The 20,419-nt window shown below is 40.2% G+C and overlaps 1 protein-coding gene across 1 annotated transcript in view; it reads right to left on the bottom strand.

Annotated features, from left to right (window-relative positions):
• LOC126262335 (dedicator of cytokinesis protein 9) overlaps positions 1–20,419 on the bottom strand; it is a 356,303-nt gene that overhangs the window by 62,839 nt on the left and 273,045 nt on the right. The window contains exons 29-31 of the mRNA XM_049958894.1: positions 11,369–11,489; positions 10,927–11,277; positions 645–907 (exon numbers count right to left, since the gene is read on the bottom strand). Of these exons, the coding sequence (XP_049814851.1) occupies positions 645–907; positions 10,927–11,277; positions 11,369–11,489 (735 nt within the window). The remainder of the gene's footprint in view (positions 1–644; positions 908–10,926; positions 11,278–11,368; positions 11,490–20,419) is intronic.

Genomic DNA, 20,419 nt, shown 5'->3' with positions numbered 1-20,419 from the left:
CCATTCATCTAACAGAAGTTCAATGGGGGGGGGGGGGGGGGGGGGGGGGGAGAGAGAGAAACAAACAAAAAAAAGAACTCCTATTGGTTTACAATACACTTTGCATTTGTTTCCTGAAATTTAAAAGTACTGATAATCTCGATTTTTAAAAACTTTGGGTGGTACTGTGCCACACTCTCTGACAGCTGCAGGTTGAAATCAGAAAAAAAAAGACAGAACCACATGAACACACTATCCTACAAGAACTTCATAATGTACCTATGACTCTGCTAGGACCTTTAAGAGCAACTGCCTTCTGAGATTAGTTATTTTCTTGGTAACATTCAATTTGGAACTGAAAAACTTGATAACAGGCTGTTTTAAAATGGCCACAGGTGAGTACAGTAAACAAAATGGTGCTCAGCACTATGATAAACATATGAATGTGGGTGGTTACTAAGTGGTAGTTTCATTTGTCCTGCTAAATTTGGCATATATTACAACAAATTCTCCTGCTAAAATTGGCCAGTATTACAGAAAATTCTCACTATCTTTGTATTTTTTAACAAAATATCATTTCTTTCTTCGTAACTTGTTTCATTATTAAAAAATTAATGAAAAAGTTATGATGGTAAAATGCTGATGAAAATTGTTTGCATACATACCTGACCAAAGAAGGCTACTCTATAGTAACGACCCAACAGACGCTTTCCAGATCGTGTTACTTCTACAATTTTGTTATATGCTTGCATTAAGTTTTGATAGCAGTGAGCCAGCATTTCATAATTGCGTTTTGCTTCATATATTGGTATAATCAGCCTATACAGATCACCCAGGAGTTCAAAGCGTTCAGCTTTCACTAGTAAGTCAGCACATCTCTCCAACTGTTCTAACAAACTAATTTCAGAATACTGGATGTCTTGGACACCTGTAAAATAAAATACGTTTTGTATATCATACCATTTCATAAACCACAACTAAATCATTATGATCACAAAAATGTAATTGTGCAAACAAGACTAATAATAGAAATGTTTTAGATATACTATTTATCTGATTTCTTGGCACAATATATTGGGTGAAACAGAATTCCACTGACATACTTTCATAGTTTGTTCAGGGGTGCTTTCTGAATACTTTGGTGTAAGGGATTCATGGTCTCCATAAGCTTATAATATAATCATGATTTATTTGGTTTGTTACCTTCTTTCTGAGAAAATACCTTTACAATGGCGAATAAGCCTGTAATACACAATAACTAAAACATACAGCACACAACACACAGTAATGCAACAACCATCTGATGAAACATATACACTTCTATCACAGTACGTTCAATCTGTTTTGCCTGTGTACAGTTCTAGTACAGTGTGCCCGCACATGAAGTTCATATGGGCTGACTCCTCATGTCAGAAGTTTGAACATGTTGGAGAAGATAGAAAATTTGTAAAGGAAGTATCAAAGGCACAATCGAGATATAGTGGGGATCAATAAAGTGAAGCTGAAAAAAGATAAAGAATTCTGGTCAAAAGAATACACGGCAACATAAATAGCAGCATAAAATGAAATAACAGGAGTACTATTTTTCTGAATGGAGACTCCATCAGGAGCTGCATGCACTATGACCACCAAACCACATCACACCATGCAATTGGGCAAGTTGATTTTGTACCTTCAGTCTGACAAGTATTCTTCATCAACATGTGAAGGTATTACAATCTTACTGCTTGTATTTATGAGTCCACAGGGCTTCAATACTAGCACTGATGATAGTCAAACTGTGATTGAAATCGATTTGAAACAAAAATAAAGATGTCTACTTCAAAGGCCAATGCTGAACCTCCTTTTGTTATTAATAATGTGTAGTTTTTGGTGTGAATAGGAAGGCAGAGAATGAGTTACTTCAAACAATACAGTGAAAGGAATTGATAGCAGACCAATAACAACAATTGTTCAGGTATATATGACAGAGCAGAAACTGAAGAGAGAAGATGAAGTATATGGGGCTACTGAACACGTAACTCAGTACAAAAAGGGAGGTAACAATGTAATGGAAGCTTGAATGCAGTAGTAGGGGAAGGAATAGAAGATGTGTTATGGGAAATATATGGGCTTGGTAGTAGGAATGAGAGAGGAGAAAGGTTAATTGAGTTCTGCAATATACTTCAGATGGCAGTAGCAAACACACTGTTAAAAAATCACAAGAAGAAGAGGAGGAGGAGATATACTTGGAAGAGGACTGGAGACAGGGGAAGATACCAGCTGGATTACATCATATTCATACAGAGATTCTGAAATCCAATATTGGATTATAGGGCAAAGCCAGGTGTAGATAAGGACTCAGATTCTCAATTTAGTAATGATAAAGAGCAGACTGAAGTATAAAAGAATCATCCAGAAGAATCAAAATGGAAAAAGTGGGATACTGAAGAATGATGAGATGCATTTGCAATTATCTAAGGTCACTGATAATGAGACAATGAATACCATATTAGGCAGTTCCGTTGAGAAGGAACTGAGATTACTAAAAAGAGAAATCACAGAACTTAGACAGACAGACAAATGTACAAGGAAGATAACTGCAAAGAAATCTTGAGTGATGGTAAATATATACTGGTGTCCAAAATAAATCAACAAACAGAAATTTTGCATGATTGTGTTTATTTTGCCACAAAACAATATAAATGGTGATCATAAAGTAGAAACAATAAAAAGAACACAGAATGTAAACAACTGCAAATGCATAATGGTACACAAAAATGTTCTTCATTTTTCCAACTTAACGGATTTGCACACACATTCCGACAACTGGGTAACGTGCTCAGTATGGTGTGTGTGATCACCTCTGGAAGCACCGCAGGGCTGACAATGACGGGTCATGCTGTGAATGATATCATCAGTCTCAGGTTGAGGCATAACATCCATTCTTCGCCGGCCATGGTGGCCGAGCAATTCTAGGCGATTCAGTCCGGAACCGCGCGACTGCTACAGTCGCAGGTTCGAATCCTGCCTCGGGCATGGATGTGTGTGATGTCCTTAGGTTAGTTAGGTTTAAGTAGTTCTAAGTTCTAGGGAACTGATGACCTCTGATGTTAAGTCCCATAGTGCTCAGAGCCATTTGACCCATTTTGAACCCATTCTTCCTGCAGAGCTGCTCACAGTCTTGAAGAGTGATTGGTGGATGCAGATGTGATGCAAGCCATCTCCCTAGTGCATCCCAGACTTGTTCTATGTGTTGGAAATCGAGCAGGTCACACTACGCATGCAATATCTTCTATTTCCAAGAAAAAAAACCAGCCACCCGCGATCTATGAGGTTGGGCTTTATCGTCCACCAATACAAAGTATGGCCCACAGCACTTCGCAACAACTGCGAATGAGGTCCCAAGATCTCATCACAATATCGGACAGCAGTTAAACCCCGTCAATTCACCCATGAAGAAAAGTTGGAATGGTAAACATAGGGTTGGAGAGGAAACCGGTGGAGTGCGGGGAGTGAAGTAGTGAGCGGGCAGCAAATTACATAATGTTGCCAGATGTGGGAATCTAGACTGCATAATTTGGCTTTTTAGGGACATCTACCACATTTATACTGCAATCTACTTGAATCCATTCGATGTTGGAATTACACTGACTTTAAAAGTGGAAAAATCCTCAATGATAGTATTCATTTCTTCAGGAGATTGTACAAGTCTAGATAGGGGCCAGCTGTGAACTTCCATGTTTCGTGCTGCAATGTTATCAATGCTCACCATGCCATAAGACAGGAACAAAAGGGTGTGGTTGGGGGTTAGGCTGCTGCTTCTACACAGCCAACCAGAGAGCGGCCGCCAAACAATATGCTCGGAGGTAAGAGACATTTTAACATTCCCATGTCAATATAGACGCAAAATCTGACACGTATCTGGATAAAAACAGCTGTGTTCTCAGGTTCCAGGTAACCACAGTCTCAGAAATCACAAAGCATTCGGAAGAAACACCCAAATATTTGTGACAAAGAAAATATAAATTTCACAACTGTGCTATCAGGATGATGATGATGATGATGATTAAAAATAGTGAGACCACAGACAACAGGGTTAGTAAGTGAAAAATGTAGATAGAAAGTGGTCGGCAAATTTATGTAATTTCTTTTCATTTATTTTATGTCTCTTTGCATTATCAAACCTTAGACTATCAATAAATGGCATAAATTTAGAATAGATATAATGTTAAGTTCGTAGGCACATAGGTCATCTTATACTCAGGTAAATACAGTACTTCTCCCTACTTACTGCAGCTGCACTGAAATTGTAATCATTTTCCAAGCATGTAGTACACTTCATCCAATGTTATGTTTGCTGCATGCTGTGTTCATGTTGTTGTGGTTTTAATGGCAAGAATTTTATTATTTTGGCTCTCCCAATCCCCTGCCCCAATTCGCCCATAAATTTATTTCTGTACTGCAACCCAATTTTAAGAAAGATGGCATAAAGAAAGAATATGATTCTTGAGTTTCTCCCGGCGTATTTGATAATCAAAATACCCATGGCTGTACTGCCGGTCTACAGTGTCCAACGGGCACAATATTTCGGCGATCATACATGACGCCATCACCAGGTGAACTGACGGACTGAGCTCCTGTGAACATGCCGGCATGGAGATCCGTACGCTATGGCTGCTCAGAGGGAACTGGGTTCGGTCGTGGCGGCAGCCGATTTAAATACCCTCCGCCCGTGGCGCGCTCCCTCCACCGTTCGCGCCCTGTGCCACGGTCGCGCAGTGGAACAGATTGCGACGGCGTCTGAGATGACATCGGTGTGATGGCTCTGTCCGCCGTGGCCATCACAACTATACATTTGCTCGATTTACTCTTGATTAACCCAATTGCTGGTTCCCAAGCCTTGCTAAGATTATAGCCACAGTCACTGTTTATGAGGCCATCATTGGTGTGAATTTCGATGGCCTCTCTAACAACGCTGTCCCAGTATCTCGACGTCTGTACCAGAATCCTCGTGCGTTCATACTCCATAGCATGATTTTCTGACAAACAATGTTCAGTGACCGCCGACTTGCTCGGATACATCAGTCGAGTGTGCCTCTGGTGTTCATGGCATCGATCCTCGACGGTACGCATCGTCTGACCAATATACGACTTGCCACATTGACACGGAATCTGGTACACGCCGGCCTTCCTCAAACCGAGGTCATCTTTGGCGCTCCCCACCAGTGCACGAGTTTTATTTGGAGGACAAAACACAGTTCTGACCCGGTGTTTCTTCAAAATGCGGGCGATTTTCCCCCAGAGTGCGCCTGTATATGGAATGAATGCAGTGCCTACCTCCTCCCTCGTGATTTCATCCATCTCCACAGGTTGTGCTGTAGTGGTTGGGCAGAGAGCACATTGAACCTGCCACTCTGAGTACCCATTTTTTTCGAAATACAGTTCTCAGATGTTCCAATTCCTGGGGTACACTCTCTGCGTCAGAGATAGTGCGCGCCCTATGTACTAGAGTTTTAACTACCCCATTCCTCTGTGAAGGGTGGTGGCAGCTGTCTGCGTGCAAATACAGATCAGTGTGTGTTGTCTTCCGATACACCCCATGACCTAGGGTACCGTCAGCCCTTCTCTTGACCAAGACGACAAGGAAAGGTAATTTACCCTCCGCTTCAGTCTCCATAGTGAATTTGATGTTGGGGTGTATGGAGTTTAGATGTGTAAGGAAGTCAAGGAGTTTATCCATACCATGTGGCCAGATGACGAATGTGTCGTCCACGTAACGGAAAAAGCAAGTAGGTTTGCTGACAATGGGGCGTAATGGCACCCCCCCTCTTTGTGAACCTTCGGGAGTCCATATAGTCTAGGCGGTACCGGACCTTGGGATAACAATTTCTTAGCATCACCCTCCGGTAAATCTATGTCCTTGAGAAGTGACCTCGTCTTGTTCTCCACCTTCTTTGTAGGGTCAACGCTGATCTTCCGGTAGGAATCGTCATTTAGCAGGCTCTGCATCTTATCAGTGTAGTCCTTATGGGAGACAACTGTAGCATTGCCTTTGTCAGCCGGTAAGACAACATTTTCAGTGCACTCCCTCAGATCATGAATGGCCGCCCTCTCTTTACTGGTGATATTTGACTTCATCGGTTTGGATTTCGTCAACACACGACAAGTTTCACGACGTATTTCCTCAGCTGATTCAGGTGGAAGCCGAGCTGCAACCAGTTCAACAGCACTAACAATTTCTGCGACCGGAGTGAACTTGGGGGTGGGGGCGAAGTTGAGACCTTTCTGCAAAACCAAGACCGCATCGTCACTCAACACCATGCCACTCAAATTGATGACAGTCTTGCACGGAAAATGGGTACTCAGAATGGCGGATTCAACGTGCTCTCCGCCCAACCACTACAGCACAACCTGTGGAGATGGATGAAATCACGAGAGAGGAGGTAGGCACTGCGTTTATTTCATATACAGGCGCACTCTCGGGGAAAATCGCCCGCATTTTGAAGAAACGCCGGGTCGGAACTGTGTTTTGTCCTCCGAATAAAACTCGTGCACTGGCGGGGAGCGCCAAGGATGACCTCGGTTTGAGGAAGGCCGGCATGTACCAGATTCCGTGTCAATGTGGCAAGTCGTATATTGGTCAGACGATGCGTACCGTCGAGGATCAATGCCATGAACACCAGAGGCACACTCAACTGATGTATCCGAGCAAGTCGGCGGTCGCTGAACATTGTTTGTCGGAAAATCACGCTATGGAGTATGAACGCACGAGGATTCTGGTACAGACGTCGAGATACTGGGACAGTGTTGTTAGAGAGGCCATCAAAATTCGCACCAATGACGACCTCATAAACCGTGACTGTGGCTATAATCTAAGCGAGGCTTGGGAACCAGCGATTGGGTTAATCAAGAGTAAATCGAGCAAACGTATAGTTGTGACGACTACGGTGGACAGAGCCATCACACCGACGTCATCTCAGACGCTGTCACAATCTGTTCCACCACGCGACCGTGGCGCAGGGCACGGACAGTGGAGGGAGCACGCTGCGGGTATTTAAATCGGCCCCCGCCGCGACCGAACCCAGTTCCCTCTGAGCAGCCATAGTGTATCGATCTCCATGCCGGCATGTTCACAGGAGCTCAGTCCGTCAGTTCACCTGATGATGGCGACATGTATGATCGCCGAAATATTGTGTCCGTTGGACACTGTAGACCGGCAGTACACCCGTGGATATTTTGATTAAAGAAAGAATAGTTTTCTGCTCTTCCGTAATTGAGATCTTTAGCGAAAGGGCACAAGCTCGGAATGGAAAAACATAGTGAAGAAAACTGGATATGAGCTTACAGAAGAAACATTCCTGGTAATCATGTTAATGAAACCAAATAAAAACTACATCTGGCCAGCTGGATAGGACATTCCACCTGATTATGTTTCCAGAGGACATTTGATACTATTATCTCCTCTACAAAGAAGAGACCACAAGTTCTCAGCATGCTATTACAAAACCTTCAAAATCACAATCATTACAATTTACTTAAAATGGCTACTTAGCTACAGTGCACTAACAGTGTACCATGACTCTTCCATTACGCACTTTTGTTGGCAGTTTATTATTGTTATCCATATCCCATCAGATATTAGTATATGGTAGCCAACGAGAATCGCTCAATCTTATAATCCTGCTTGTCAAAAATATTTCGCTGTTTTTTCTGAATGTATCAAGGTCTCAAAAGATTTGGTTAGATTGGGACCTAACAGCACAGTTTAAATTGCTGTGAGTGAAACAAGAAGCAATGAAATTTATAGTCCTGCTTGCCACAAATAATTGGCCATTGTTTCCAAATATGTCACAATTTTTGAGTGTGGTTTGTGTGGGATCAAACAGCACACAAGCAGCAATGAAATTTATAGTCTTTGTTCCCACATTTTATTTTTATTTATTTATTTATTTATTTCCAGAATATGTGACGATTTCTAAAGAGGTAGTAAGGTTGGGACCTAATAATTCTACTTAAACTGCTGTGAAGATCACTTCCTTTGAAAATTATAGAAAATCTGTGAATGTGCAATGTGACTGGTAACCTGTATCTGACTTTGGATTCATCATGTTCACTTCCCATCATTCATCATACAAACTGTTACCAACAATATGCAATGGAAAAACCATGGTACACACTAAGTGAACTTTTAGCAACTATTCAAACTGTGTCTAATAAATGTGAATGGTGTTGCTTGTGTGTTATTTGCTATATTATCTCAATGTTGTGGCCCTTAAAACTGCTGGTGAATCCTGTGGATTCCTTGGGCAGATGGAGTTGCTCAATGTAGGTGAAAATACGATCAGTAATGTTTCAGATTTCGAGGTACAATGGGATAGGAATGATGATGGAAATAGGATCACATTTGAGGAAGTGGAGAGAATGGTCAATAGGTTGTAGTGCAATAAAGCAGCTGGGGTGGATGAAATTAAGTCGGAACTCATCAAATACAGTGGAATGTCAGGTCTTAAATGGCTACACAGGATAACTGAAATGGCCTGGGAGTCGGGACAGGTTCCATCAGACTGGACAAAAGCAGTAATCACACCAATCTTTAAACATGGAAACAGAAAAGATTGTAACAACTACAGAAGTATCTCTTTAATCAGTGTTGTGGGTAAAATCTTCTCAGGTATTGTTGAAAGGAAAGTGCGAGTATTAGTTGAGGACCAATTGGATGAAAATCAGTGTGGCTTTAGGCCTCTTAGCGGTTGTCAGGACCAGATCTTTAGCTTACGGCAAATAATGGAGAAGTGTTATGAGTGGAACAGGGAATTGTATCTATGCTTTATAGATCTAGAAAAGGCATATGACCGGGTTCCTAGGAGGAAGTTATTGTCTGTTCTACAAGATTATGGAATAGGAGGCAAACTTTTGCAAGCAATTAAAGGTCTTTACATGGATAGTCAGGCAACAGTTAGAGTTGACGGTAAATTGAGTTCATGGTTCAGAGTAGTTTCAGGGGTAAGACAAGGCTGCAACCTGTCTCCACTGTTGTTCATATTATTTATTGATCATATGTTGAAAACAATAGACTGGCTGGGTGAGATTAAGATATGTAAACACAAAATAAGAAGTCTTGCATAAGCGGATGACTTAGTTGTATGGCAGATTCGACTGAAAGTTTGCAAGGTAATATTTCAGAGCTAGATCAGAAATGTAAGGACTATGGTATGAAGATTAGCATCTCCAAAACGAAAGTAATGTCAGTGGGAAAGAAATATAAACGGATTGAGTGCCAAATAGGAGGAACAAAGTTAGAACAGGTGGACGGTTTCAAGTACTTAGGATGCATATTCTCACAGGATGGCAACATAGTGAAAGAACTGGAAGCGAGGTGTAGCAAAGCTAATGCAGTGAGTGCTCAGCTACGATCTACTCTCTTCTGCAAGAAGGAAGTAAGTACCAAGACTAAGTTATCTGTGCACCGTTCAATCTTTCGACCAACTTTGTTGTATGGGAGCGAAAGCTGGGTGGATTCAGGTTACCTTATCAACAAGGTTGAGGTTACGGATATGAAAGTAGCTAGGATGATTGCAGATACTAGTAGATGGGAACCATGGCAGGAGGGTGTCCACAATGAGGAAATCAAAGAAAAACTGGGAATGAACTCTATAGATGTAGCAGTCAGGGTGAACAGGCTTAGATGGTGGGGTCATGTTACACGCATGGGAGAAGCAAGGTTACCCAAGAGACTCATGGGTTCAGCAGTAGAGGGTAGGAGGAGTCGGGGCAGACCAAGGAGAAGGTACCTGGATTCTGTTAAGAATGATTTTGAAGTAATAGGCTCAACATCAGACGAGGCACCAATGTTAGCACTGAATAGGGGATCATGGAGGAATTTTATAAGGGGGACTATGCTCCAGACTGAACGCTGAAAGGCATAATCAGTCTTAAATGATGATGATGATGATGATGATAGTGACTGATATCCGTAATTTATGACAGAACTATGGGTACCCAGCTGTACCATAAACTGTACCAGCTGCTTTTATACCTTGGTTAGAAAAAGTTTTGGGTGTCTTTCTTAGATCCTACGTGATCCATTAAACACAGGACTGTTTGTAACAGGTAGACAAGTATAAATCAAAAAGCAAAGTGTAGTACATGAAATAAATTAACAAATTATCTGCCTGTATGCACAGTACTTTGAGACAGTAACAGAACATCAATTCATTTTTAAAATATCGATCACTGATATAGGTAAAGTGCAAGAACAGGAAACAGTGATCACCCACACAAAAATAATATGTTTTCACGATGTGTTAACTCTGTGTAGTGTAGTACATGAAATAAATTAACAAATTATCTGCCTGTATGCACAGTACTTTGAGACAGTAACAGAACATCAATTCATTTTTAAAATATCGATCACTGATATAGGTAAAGTGCAAGAACAGGAAACAGTGATCACCCACACAAAAATAATATGTTTTCACGATGTGTTAACTCTGTTCCCTTAGAATATGCGTGAGTGTCATTAATACATAAATAACACACTGGAAAATTCTATGAAATACAAACAATGGAATGAGTAAAGATAAACAAACAAACACACACACGCACACACACACACACACACACACACACACACACACACACAAACAGGTCTGGGTGACTGGTTGCAAATTTGTGTGTACAAATGTGTGTGTGTGTGTGTGTGCAAAAAAAAAATTTGCTGAGCTTCTATGTCCCAGATTTTGTTAATGTACCTACACACAGTCCAATGCCTCCACTACACACATGGTGAGTGTATATTTTGTCCACTCATCCATCTCATTCATCCATCCCCTGTTAATTGATGCATGTGAGAGACTAGATTTTGCATTTTCTAACCTACACTTCATAACAACTCACAAAAGAAATACTCATATCTAACTATTAATAGCATTTCGAACAAGGATACGTAAGAACTAAATGGACTACCTGCATCCAACTTTAGACTTCTTTCATCTTTAGCTATGTTGGATGAAATTTTTTCAAATGCCTCTGCTCCCCAGTTGTGGATGTTTTTTAATTTCAGATACTCAGCAATGAGAGCAGCAATATGCAACTGACATGATGCAGCTTCTGAATAGTTGCCTTCTTTGTCATGGTTGCGAGACATTGCTTCAAGCCACGTGTGTCTAAGCTGAGGTGTGGATGCATAAGAGTTGGCAAGACTGTGCTGTAAATCAACGAGCATCTCTGGATCTTGGTGATGTTCCCTCATTTGTGCTGTTGCCATCAGCACAGTTCGAATTCGCTTTGTAAGGTCTTTCACTTCCAGAGGGAAACCTATAAGAAATATCATTAGGAAACAAACTTCAGCATTAGATATTATAGAATAACACTCTTAATAATATAGTGATATGTGATCTTTACTTACCTGTACCCTTCATTACTTTGTCACTAGATGCGTAACTGTTTATAAGAGAAAGTGATTCTTGGAAACGGGCATTGTTCAGACCCATGACATTTCCCAACATTTGCGATACAGAAATTATCACCTGAAAACAACAGAGGAAAATTTTCTGATTCAGGTTTTTACAAAAAAGGAAACTCAAAAGCAACATTACAGTAACATTCTTATCTCTGAGAATAAGGAAAGGTGTTTGAGAGAATCACTCCCAATTAAATGCAGTAATGACAGTTTAAAAACATGCACTAGACGGATATATTCATCTGTCTTTCCACATTTCACTATCAAAATGTAACGGTACAACAGCTCACAACATTAACTGTGTTGCAAAATGAGCTAATTAACTGCACACTACAAAATATTTTTTTATTGACAACAACAATAACTTTGTTTCCAGAGGCAACATGTGGTGTGGCACTGGTGACCACTTGAATATTTATTGGACTGCAGTCAACTATAAAAGTTTACTATAGGAAAATCATGATGTACTTATAATTTTAAAAAGACTTTTTTATCTTTTTATGTTGTTAGTTTTAAAGGAATGTCTCCAAATGATCTTTGCTTTGGATTTACAGAAACAAAGAAGTTAAAAAAATGAATATATAACTACAATAGCAATAGTTTATGCATCTATGAAATGGGATAGAGTAACTTTGTTAACATCAATCTGAACTACAGAAGCAGAAAAAGAGAATGAGAAAACAAAGGCATTGAAGAAGAGGCTCTCAACTAAAATAAATATCACACACAAAAGATGAGCTGTGGAAACAAAATGTCTGCATTCATATTAGGAACAATGGTTTAGGACAAATGATTACATGCTACTTGCAAGAAAAATTTAGTTCTATCAACAACAAAAACATCTTACACTTTGGATACCATGTATTTGGAGAAGTTCTCTTATGCAACATCCTTCTCCTCACTTTTTTTTTTTTTATCTTTTTAATATACGTGCCACTTTCCATCATAAATACTCCAAATTAAGTTTTCAATTACTTCAGAGATTACATGAACAACCACGCTAACTTACATTTCATCAATATCTGTTTACTCCCCTGTATTATACTGTTGTTTTGCTTGCCATTTCTTCTCTATTTCACTTCTCACAACTAGCTCATCATTACTAATGATAAAAAAAAGGTCAGTACACAAATCAAGGGAACTCCTCAATTAAGATCAACAAATGTAACAACAATTGTAAAAAATGCAATAGAATTAATGCAAGATTGCCATAAAAATTTTAAAAAGAAAATCTCATCTTACTGTTTCAGAACATTAGTTTTCTAAGTCAGGAACTAAGGTTAAATGAGAGAGAGTGAAAAGGAGGCAAAAGACCAAGTCCTCTTATATCTCATCATTGCTCCTTTTTTCCTCTCTAACTTGTTCCAAACAAAATTCACATAACTGGATATTCTACACCATTTATCAAATGTTGTTATTTTAATAAATACAGCTATCGGCCATTTTTTTTGTGTATTTTTGTTTATCCATATATGCATTTTAGTCTTTCACTCATCATCAATAGGCATAATACTGATACATACCCAAATCTTCAGTAGGCCTAAGTACACCATTAAAACATAAGAGAGCAAGCTGAATGCTGCTGCTGTGCTATGAATAATGACTATACGCCTGCTGTAGATTTAGATAAGTATTATGCCAACAGAAGACGGGTGAAAGCCTGAAAATACTAGCAGCTAAACAAAATTGTTCTTTTGCACAGGGCAGCTCCAGCACCCAATCTGCTTTCAATGTTTTAATACCTACTGATGATTCAGATATGTATTATACCTACTGAAGATGGGTGAAAGGCCAAAATGCGTATTGGCATAAACAAAAATACATACAAAAAGTAGCAGGTTGTTGTATTTCTTAGCCAAGGAGCTCAATGACCAGAAAAAGGATAAATTATTATTTATCAAATGTCTCAGATTCATCAGAATTTCCACACTGGTTCTTTACTCATAACAGATTAAATAATCTTTGTACATTCTGTGCTATAATTAAAAAATTTACTACCAGATCTTGTTGTTATTTAGCATATAACTCTTTCTCAAAGTGAAAAGGCAGTGTTTTATGTGACAGAAAACTAGCTATTGGCCTCTTTGACAATATTTCAGATGGAACAAATGCAGGAAGACACAACTTAATTATGAAGGGAAAAAGCATTTTGGAGCTAAACAAAGAGGGAGTGAGCTTATTTCTTAACAGTTTAATATCAAGTTATAAAAGTGAAATGGAAGAAGCTCTGCAAACAGGTCAGCTTCCCTCTATCCCAACACGGTTAACTAAGTATGATTATCTTCCTCATAAGCAACCAAAATTAGGGAATAAGACAAATACTTCAGTAAGATGGAAATTTACAGGCATAATAAACAACATTATTAAAAAAAAAAAGAAAAAGAAAAAAAAAGAAAAGAAGCATAATTTGGATATTGGAAAATAAATGTCACTCTCGTCTTATGAGTGATGTTAAATTTGACTACTTATCTATCTCTATCCACACTACTCTCTTGGTGCAGTCATAATAAAATGTACTGTTATCAAACACATATTCTCCTTCCGGAATTTCTTTATGGTTATCTAATTTGTTAACGAGGAATTTAAACATTTAATTTGACTACTAGTTTATTAGACTTCGCTTAAAAAACGTATGATGTTCTCTGAATGTGATTAGGAGTAAAACTCTAATAGCACGATTTAATCATATGGTATTGTAGACATACTTTCACTATTAAGACTAACACATTGGTTCTATTTGTGAATGTTATGAAAAATAAGTAAGAGTACGGTTTACGATCGGATTGGAGAAAGATGGTGTAAGAAATCAACTGCACCTTTCCAAAAGAACCATACTGGCATTTGCCAAAAGCAATTCAGGAAAATTGTGAAGAAATTAAATCTGGATGATGGGAGGGCAACTTGCACCACCATCTTCCCAAACGTGAGTCTAACAGATTAACTGTAGCATTCAACACCATTTTGCCACCTCACAACCAAATCTACCCCAGACCTTGGATACTACAGAACAGTGTGCCATCACATCAAAGATTTTGTATTCACATTTGTTGGTTCAAATGGTTCAAATGGCTCTGAGCATTATGGGACTTACATGCTGAGGTCATCAGTCCCATAAAACTTAGAACTACCTAAACCTAACTAACCTAAGGACATCACACACATCCATGCCCGAGGCAGGATTTGAACCTGCGACCGTAGCGGTCGAGCGGCTCCAGACTGTAGCACCTAGAACCGCTCGGCCATTCCGATCACCCACATTTGTTGGCTTTGCCAACTAAAAACTAAAAAGCCATCTTCCAACTTAATCTAGACCTCAAGTTATCCTAAAGATCTGCCTGTTACTTCAATATACATTCCAAAAAGTAACCCAGATGCAAAAGAAATATTGTCATTGTTCTATTATTTTTCGAGTTGAGCATGTATGATGTCAAAACCACATCATCATTACATTATGGGATGAGAATGACATCCACTGTTGGCAGATTCACTTGACACATTCCAACATCTTATCATTGCATCACTTCACTTAGTGTTACGAAGCTCTGGACATGGGTGTTTCTGCCAGCATTATTCTTCAACACAATCTAGACCTTTCCTGTTCTTATAGTACAGTCAGTAATACTCACACATCTGATTGGTCTTGGCAAGTAAGCATTTTATTACATCCTTTCCATCAACACATTTGGCACTGATGTGCATGGATGGTATAAGGATTTTATAAATTGTGTGCATTTTATCAACTGGATTTTTATCAAGACATGTATGTGTGTGGAGTGCCTTTTATGCTTTGACTTCATGTAATGAAACACGACAATTTTATAACAAGTTCCATAAGATAATATGACGGCAGCCTAGGACTGCTGAAAACAGTTATCTTGGAACCTTAGCGCCTACACTGCGATCACGGCATATAAAGTGTGTTCTTCATTTTTAACCACACAGATCACCATATAGCACAACCATACAGATCACCACACAGAGTAGATAGATATAAGGTGGTATGTGAACAAGAGAGATTCAGTACTCATTCTCATTCAGGTAAAATTATAAAGGATAATGGGAAACTATATATCTTCTGCTACACACAATATGGTGGCTTGACATGTGGTGTAGATGTCGACATGCCGTTTACTTCACATCTCCTGTGCAGCAAGCTACGTAAATTTAAGTATTAACTGTGTTTTTCTTACTTGTCACTTCTTTTTCCATGTGTTTTTGCTTTTGGTAAGCTTTAATTTTTGAGTACTAGTAATAGTGTTCCATAGATTTCGTGTTTGTTTTGAATACAGTCCAGAGACAGTTAGTGCTTATTTTCATTGTTTCCAACAACAAATGTCTAGTAACCACAGTTTAGTCAACTATCAGCCGCCTTTAGTGAATTAGCAATCTAGTTAAAAGTTTATTACTTAACTCTCTACCATAAATTGTTGATTTCTCAGGATGGGTACGATGTGTGACTGCTGTGTACGGACGCAGGAGGAGCTGGCCACTGTTCACGAACAGCTGAATGTGCTGATGGCCGCAGTCAGCTGCCTTCTGGTGGCTGCCTCGGAGTGTAGCGGCACTGGGGAGTCTGGTGTGTCGCATGGTACACCCCAGGTGTTACATGCTTCACCCACGGTCCCTGCCGTCAAGACATCTTTGCTGGTACCGGGAGCAGTTGGGCCACCATCTCCCCAAGGGGAGATGGCATTCGCGTCACACAAGGTGGAGGGTCTATGTGGAGGCTGGCCGTGTGGCATCGCCCACTCTGCCTGTGAGTGCACATGTGGCCGCTCCTTCAGCAAGGTCCGAGCAGGCACGCATGGGGAGGAGTTTATTAGTGACTGGGATCTCCAATGTTAGGCGAGTGATGGAGCCCCTTAGGGGAATAGTGGAAAGGTCGGGGAAGAAGGCCAGAGTTCACTCTGCTTGCTGGGGGGGGGGGGGGGGTCACATCCGAGATGTGGAGGAGGGCCTACCAGTGGCGACAGAGACCACTGGGTGCACCCGACTGCAAATTATTGCTCATGTCGGCACCAATGACTCCTGCCATCTGGGTTCAGAGGTAATACTTAGTTCATACGGGCAGTTGGTGGAGTTGGTGAAGGTGGGAAAGCCTTGCTCGCACTAACTATTTGTAGTGTTGTTCCCAGAACCGATCGCAGTCCTCTGGTTTGGAGCCGAGTTGAAGGCTTAAACCAGAGGCTCAGACGATTCTGCGGAGATCTGGGGTGCAAATTTCTCGACCTCCGCTATTGGGTCGAGAAATGTAGGGCCCCCAGAATAGGTCAGGTGTGCACTACACGCAGGAAGCGGCTACAAGGGTAGCAGAGTACGTGTGGAGTCCACATGTGGGTTTTTTAGGTTAGAGAATTCCCTCCCTAGGCCCGACAAGACGCCTCCTGAGACGCAACAAGACAGCAGTAGGCAAAATGCAACAGGGAATGACAATATTAATGTGGTAATAGTAAACTGCAGGAGCGTCTATAGAAAGGTCCCAGAACTGCTCTCATTAATAAACGGTCACAATGCCCACATAGTACTAGGGACAGAAAGTTGGCTGTAAACAGTAATGAAATTCTAAACTCAGGTTGGAATGTGTACCACAGGGACAGGCTGGAGAGTGAAGGGAGAGGCGTGTTTATAGCAATAAAAAGTGCAATAGCATCGAATGAAATTGATGGAAATCCGAAATGTGAAATAATTTGGTTGAAGGTCACGGTTAAAGCAGGCTCAAACATGGTAAGTGGATGTCTCTATAGGCCCCCTGGCTCAGCAGCTGTTGTGGCGGAACATTTGAAGAAAAATTTGGAAAATATTTCGAGTAGATTTCCTGACCATATTATAGTTTTGGGTGGAGATTTTAACTTACCAGATATAGACTGGGAGACTCAAACGTTTATAACGGGTGGCAGGGACAGAGAAACCAGTGAAATTTTTTTAAGTGCATTATCTGAAAACAACCTTGAGCAGGTAAACAGAGAACCAACTCGTGGCAATAACATATTAGACCTTCTTGTGACAAACAGACCCAAACTATTTGAAACAGTTAACGCAGACTAGGGAATCAGCAATTATAAAGCGGTTACAGCACCGGTGAAATATTAAAAAAGGTAGGAAGATTTTTCTGTTTAGCAAAAGTGACAAAAAGCAGATTTCAGAGTACTTGAAGGCTCAACGCAAAAGTTTTATCTCAAGTACAGATAGTGTTGAGGATCAGTAGACAAATTTTAAAACCATCATACAATATGCATTAGATGAGTATGTGCCAAGCAAGATCATAAAAAATGGAAAAGAGCCACCATGGTACAACAACCTAGTTAGAAAACTGCTACGGAAGCAAAGGGAACTTCACAGCAAACATAAACATAGTCAAAGCCTTGCAGACAAACAAAAATTACACGAAGCAAAATGTAGTGTGAGGAGGGCTATGCGAGAGGCGTTGAACGAATTCAAAAGTAAAGTTCTATGTACTGACTTGGCAGAAAATCCTAAGAAATTTTGGTCTTACGTCAAAGCAGTAAGTGGATCAAAACAAAATGTCCAGAGACTGTGTGACCAAAATGGTACTGAAACAGAGGATGACAGACTACAGGCCGAAAAACTACATGTCTTTTTCCACAGCTGTTTCACAGAGGAAGACTGCACTCTAGTTCCTTCTCTAGATTGTCGCACAGATGACAAAATGGTAGATATCAAAATAGATGACTGAGGGATAGGAAAACAATTAAAATCGCTCAAAAGAGGAAAGGCCGCTGGACCTGATGGGATACCAGTTCGATTTTACACAGAGTACGTAAAGGAACTTGCCTCCCCTTCTTGCAGTGGTGTACCGTAGGTCTCAAGAAGAGCATAGCGTTCCAAAAGATTGGAAAAGGGCACAGGTCATCCCCATTTTCAAGAAGGGATGTCGAACAGATGTGCAGAACTATAGACCTATATATCTAACGTCGATCAGTTGTAGAATTTTGGAACACATATTATGTTTGAGTATAATGATTTTTCTGGAGACTAGAAATCTACTCTGTGGGAATCAGCATGGGTTTCGAAAAAGACGATTGTGTGAAACCCATCTCGCGCTATTCGTCCACGAGACTCGAAGGGCCATAGACACGGGTTCCCGGGTAGATGCCATGTTTCTTGACTTTCGCAAGGCATTTGATACAGTTCCCCACAGTTGTTTAATGAACAAAGTAAGAGCATATGGACTATCAGACCAATTGTGTTATTGGATTGAAGAGTTCCTAGATAACAGAACGCAGCATGTCATCCTCAATGGAGAGAAGTCTTTCGAAGTAAGAGTGATTTCAGGTGTGCCGCAGGGGAGTGTCGTAGGACCGTTGCTATTCACAATTTATATAAATGACCTTGTGGATAACATCAGAAATTAACTGAGGCTTTTTGCGGATGTTGCTGTAGTATATCGAGAGGTTGTAAACAATGGAAAATTGTACTGAAATGCAGGAGGATCTGCAATGAATTATTGCATGGTGCAGGGAATGGCAATTGAATCTCAATGTAGACAAGTGTAATGTGCTGTGAATACATAGAAAGAAAGATCCTCTATCATTTGGCTACAATATAGCAGGTCAGCAACTGGAAGCAGTTAATTCTACAAATTACGTGGGAGTAGGCATTAGGAGTGATTTAAAATGGAATGACCAAATAAAATTAATCGTCGGTAAATCTGATGCCAGACTGAGATTCATTGGAAGAATCCTAAGGAAATGCAATCTGAAAACAAAGGAAGTAGGTTACAGTACACTTGTTCGCCCACTGTTTGAATACTGCTCACCGGTGTGAGATCCGTAGCAGATAGGGTTGATAGGAGAGATAGATAAGATCCAATGGAGAGCAGTGCACTTCGTTACAGGATCATTTAGTAATCATGAAAGTGTTACGGAGATGATAGCTAAACTCCAGTGGAAGACTCTGCAAGAGCTCGGTACGGGCTTTTGTTGAAGTTTCGAGAACATACCTTCACCGAGGCGTCCTACGTGCATCTCGCAAAGAGACCAAGAGGATAAAATCAGAGAGATTAGAGCCCACACAGAGGCATACCAACAATCTTTCTTTCCATGAACAATACAAGACTGGAATAGAAGGGAGAACCAATAGAGGTACTCAAGGTACCTTCCGCCACACACCATCAGGTGGCTTGCGGAGTATGGATGGAGATATAGAGACCATAATAAGAGATCAGCATCAGAAAAAAATAAATCAACCTAGAAAGCAAAGCCCAGAGGAACTTGAATGCTGAAGCAGATGGAGGTAGGACAAGATACATAATATGACATTCTTGGATGAACATAAAATCTAAGGGAAACTCTCTTTTTTTAAGATACTGACCTTAAGTGGCACACAAACATATAATTCACTGGTTGCACATTCTGTACTGACCGAACTCGAAAACGTGTAGGATATTTTTGCTTTTTTCTGTCTCATGCCTTGATAATCAACAACAATTTAGGAAAAATGAAACCAATAACAAAAAGAGAAGTACAGCATGATTTAGGTGAGTTAAATATAACAAGCAACAAATCGAATACAGAGAAGAAGACTGTAAAATGTAGAGATATGAGACAAACTAAAAACACATGGTGTCCCTGGAGGAACGGTCAATATTCAGGGGTACGACAGGAATGACCATTTGAAGCAAAAGTCACTGGTAAACATGGGCTCTAAAATGCATACCGTAAGAGCTACACTATGCGATCAAAAGTATCCAGACACCTGGCTGAAAATGACTTCCAAGTTCGTGGCACCCTCCATCGGTAATGCTGGAATACAGTATAGTGTTGGCCCACCCTTAGTCTTGATCACAGCTTCCACTCTCACAAGCATAATAATAATAATAATAATAATAATAATAATAATAATAATAATAATGGTTTATTTGTCCATAATAACTTATACAGTCGTGGACATGGTCAGTACATACATGAACAATAATAATAGTTTAGTAGTGGAAAGTACATATAACATTAAAAATCCTTGATGGAGTACAAACATTTA

Source organism: Schistocerca nitens, chromosome 6 (genome assembly GCF_023898315.1).
Source record: "Schistocerca nitens isolate TAMUIC-IGC-003100 chromosome 6, iqSchNite1.1, whole genome shotgun sequence".
NCBI lineage: Eukaryota > Metazoa > Arthropoda > Insecta > Orthoptera > Acrididae > Schistocerca > Schistocerca nitens.
This window is presented reverse-complemented; position numbering and strand designations above follow the sequence as displayed.